The sequence below is a fragment of the Aplysia californica genome, unplaced genomic scaffold, assembly GCF_000002075.1.
Source record: "Aplysia californica isolate F4 #8 unplaced genomic scaffold, AplCal3.0 scaffold00863, whole genome shotgun sequence".
Taxonomy (NCBI): Eukaryota; Metazoa; Mollusca; class Gastropoda; order Aplysiida; family Aplysiidae; genus Aplysia; species Aplysia californica.
In genome coordinates this window covers 176,644-178,503 of record NW_004798133.1, presented here as the reverse complement: position 1 = coordinate 178,503, position 1,860 = coordinate 176,644, and the positions used below count along the sequence as shown (strand labels likewise).

The following is a 1,860-nucleotide window of genomic DNA, read 5'->3' as shown; positions in this document are numbered from 1 at the left end:
CCACCCCTGATCTTCTGGTTGGAAAGATCTACTCCTAGCCTTCTCGGACAAGGGCAAAAAATCTCAGAGGGCCCGTGTGCAAGTTGTGCACGTTAAAGATCCCTTGGTGGTCTAAAATCGATAAGAGTAGGCTTCGGCCGCCACTTGGGCAAAATTCAAAATTTCCTACCAACTGAAAATATTAGGTGTGTCCCGCGCTCATATGACCTTATGCAGTTACGAGCGCCCTAAAACTCTTTACAAAAACAAAAAAAATCTTCTCCTATAGGTAGCGCAATGCCCACTTTTACTGTAGGGCAAGATTTCTGGAATCCTCCGAAATCTGGGTTTGCTCACTTGTCCTCAAAAGCGACCAGTTTTAACTTAGCAGGTGCCAGTCGTCAATGTCATAAAGGCAAGGCTCTCCACTTTGCATGCAGGTGATGTAAATTTTTAATCCCTGAGGGTAAAACATTAAATCAAGGATCTGTTTCACAGGAAGCCGCCAATGACATGCATTGCAAAAGTAACCAGCCTCCTACACTATCAAAACAGCGTTGATGGAGGCACAAACAACTACAACGATAATCGTTTACTACCACATATTTTTTTAAATTAATAAACATCAGCACCAGCAACAGATAATATCTTTGTTACTAATAGCTACCCAATTGAAAAATTAAGTGTAAATTCAGAAAGCAGCGAAATAGATGCGCAGTTTTAATTGTCTAAAACGGCCAACAATCGTCGAGTAGAAAAATGGTTGTCTTAGATAGGTGGACGTCTTACACTGTGTCATTGTGTAAAAAAAAATAGTTAAGGGAGGAAATGGGAAGTTCCTTTTTGTACAGGTTCTTGTTTTATACAGGTGGCCAATAGAGCATAGAATTCATAACATGTCTTTATGCTCCTCTTAAGAAGCATATCATATTATACTTTTACTATTACTTTGATATTCTCTGTTGCCGTCAAAATGTGTCGAGGGGAGATGCAGTGTTCTATGATAAGGCAACTCTGCGGCTCTTTCAATTGGGGTGTTATAAACTCGCACAAAAAAGTCAAGGAACAAAAATTCAAAGAAAGATTACTGAAGAACAATTTAACCGAATTTATTCATTTTTTTCACAAAAGATGCTTTCGACTCTCTAGATTAAGTGTGAACAATTTCAGATTTCAACAACAACGAGAAGTTTATGTAATATAAGTTTAAGTCACACTGGTCGGATTTCAAAAGTCTGAACAGCCAAAGTTCTTCATGAACATTGTCAATAGTGGATGTAGCCACTCCGTTTGATCAAACACTCGGCACAGCGTCGAAGCATGGACAGGACATGCCTTCGGAGAACTTGTTGGGGTAGGTTCTGCACTCCTGGACGAGGTAGACCAAGAGTTGTTGAAGGTTTTGTGCAGGAGGGTGGTGATCCCTTATCCACCGGTCAATGTGATCCCAAATGCTCTCTGTTGAGTTCAAATCCGGACTACAAGCTGGTCAGTCCATGCAGGTGACACCTCGCTGCAGCAGGAAGTCCCCCACGATGCGTGCGCGATATGGCGTGGCGTTGTCATCCTGCAGTACAGACTGGAGTCCAATCTGCTTCAGGAGAGGAACAGCAAGGGGACGCAGGATTTCCTCCCTGTACCTTGCCGAGGTCAAATTACCCTGTATATGGTACACGGGGTCCTATGGTGAGCTGAGAAGCCCCCCTTCACCACGCACAACGGACCCTGCAAAGTAGAGCGCCACCTGCTGGATGCACTCAAGGTGGAACAGCTCTCCTTGGCGCCTCCAGACGTGAGCTCGCCTGTCTGGGTGCAACAGGTTGAATCTGGATTCGTTCGAGAAGACTACCTGGTCCCACTGACAATGTTTTCACTGTTATT

General features: G+C 43.7%; 1 protein-coding gene across 1 annotated transcript in view; it reads right to left on the bottom strand.

The window, feature by feature from the left end:
- Nucleotides 1-1,860, bottom strand: part of LOC101849799 — a gene marked incomplete at its 5' end in the record, with an annotated part of 22,182 nt that overhangs the window by 13,529 nt on the left and 6,793 nt on the right. Inside the window, one exon of the mRNA XM_013089039.2 lies at nt 1,487-1,619. Within this exon, the coding sequence (XP_012944493.1) occupies nt 1,487-1,619 (133 nt within the window). The remainder of the gene's footprint in view (nt 1-1,486; nt 1,620-1,860) is intronic.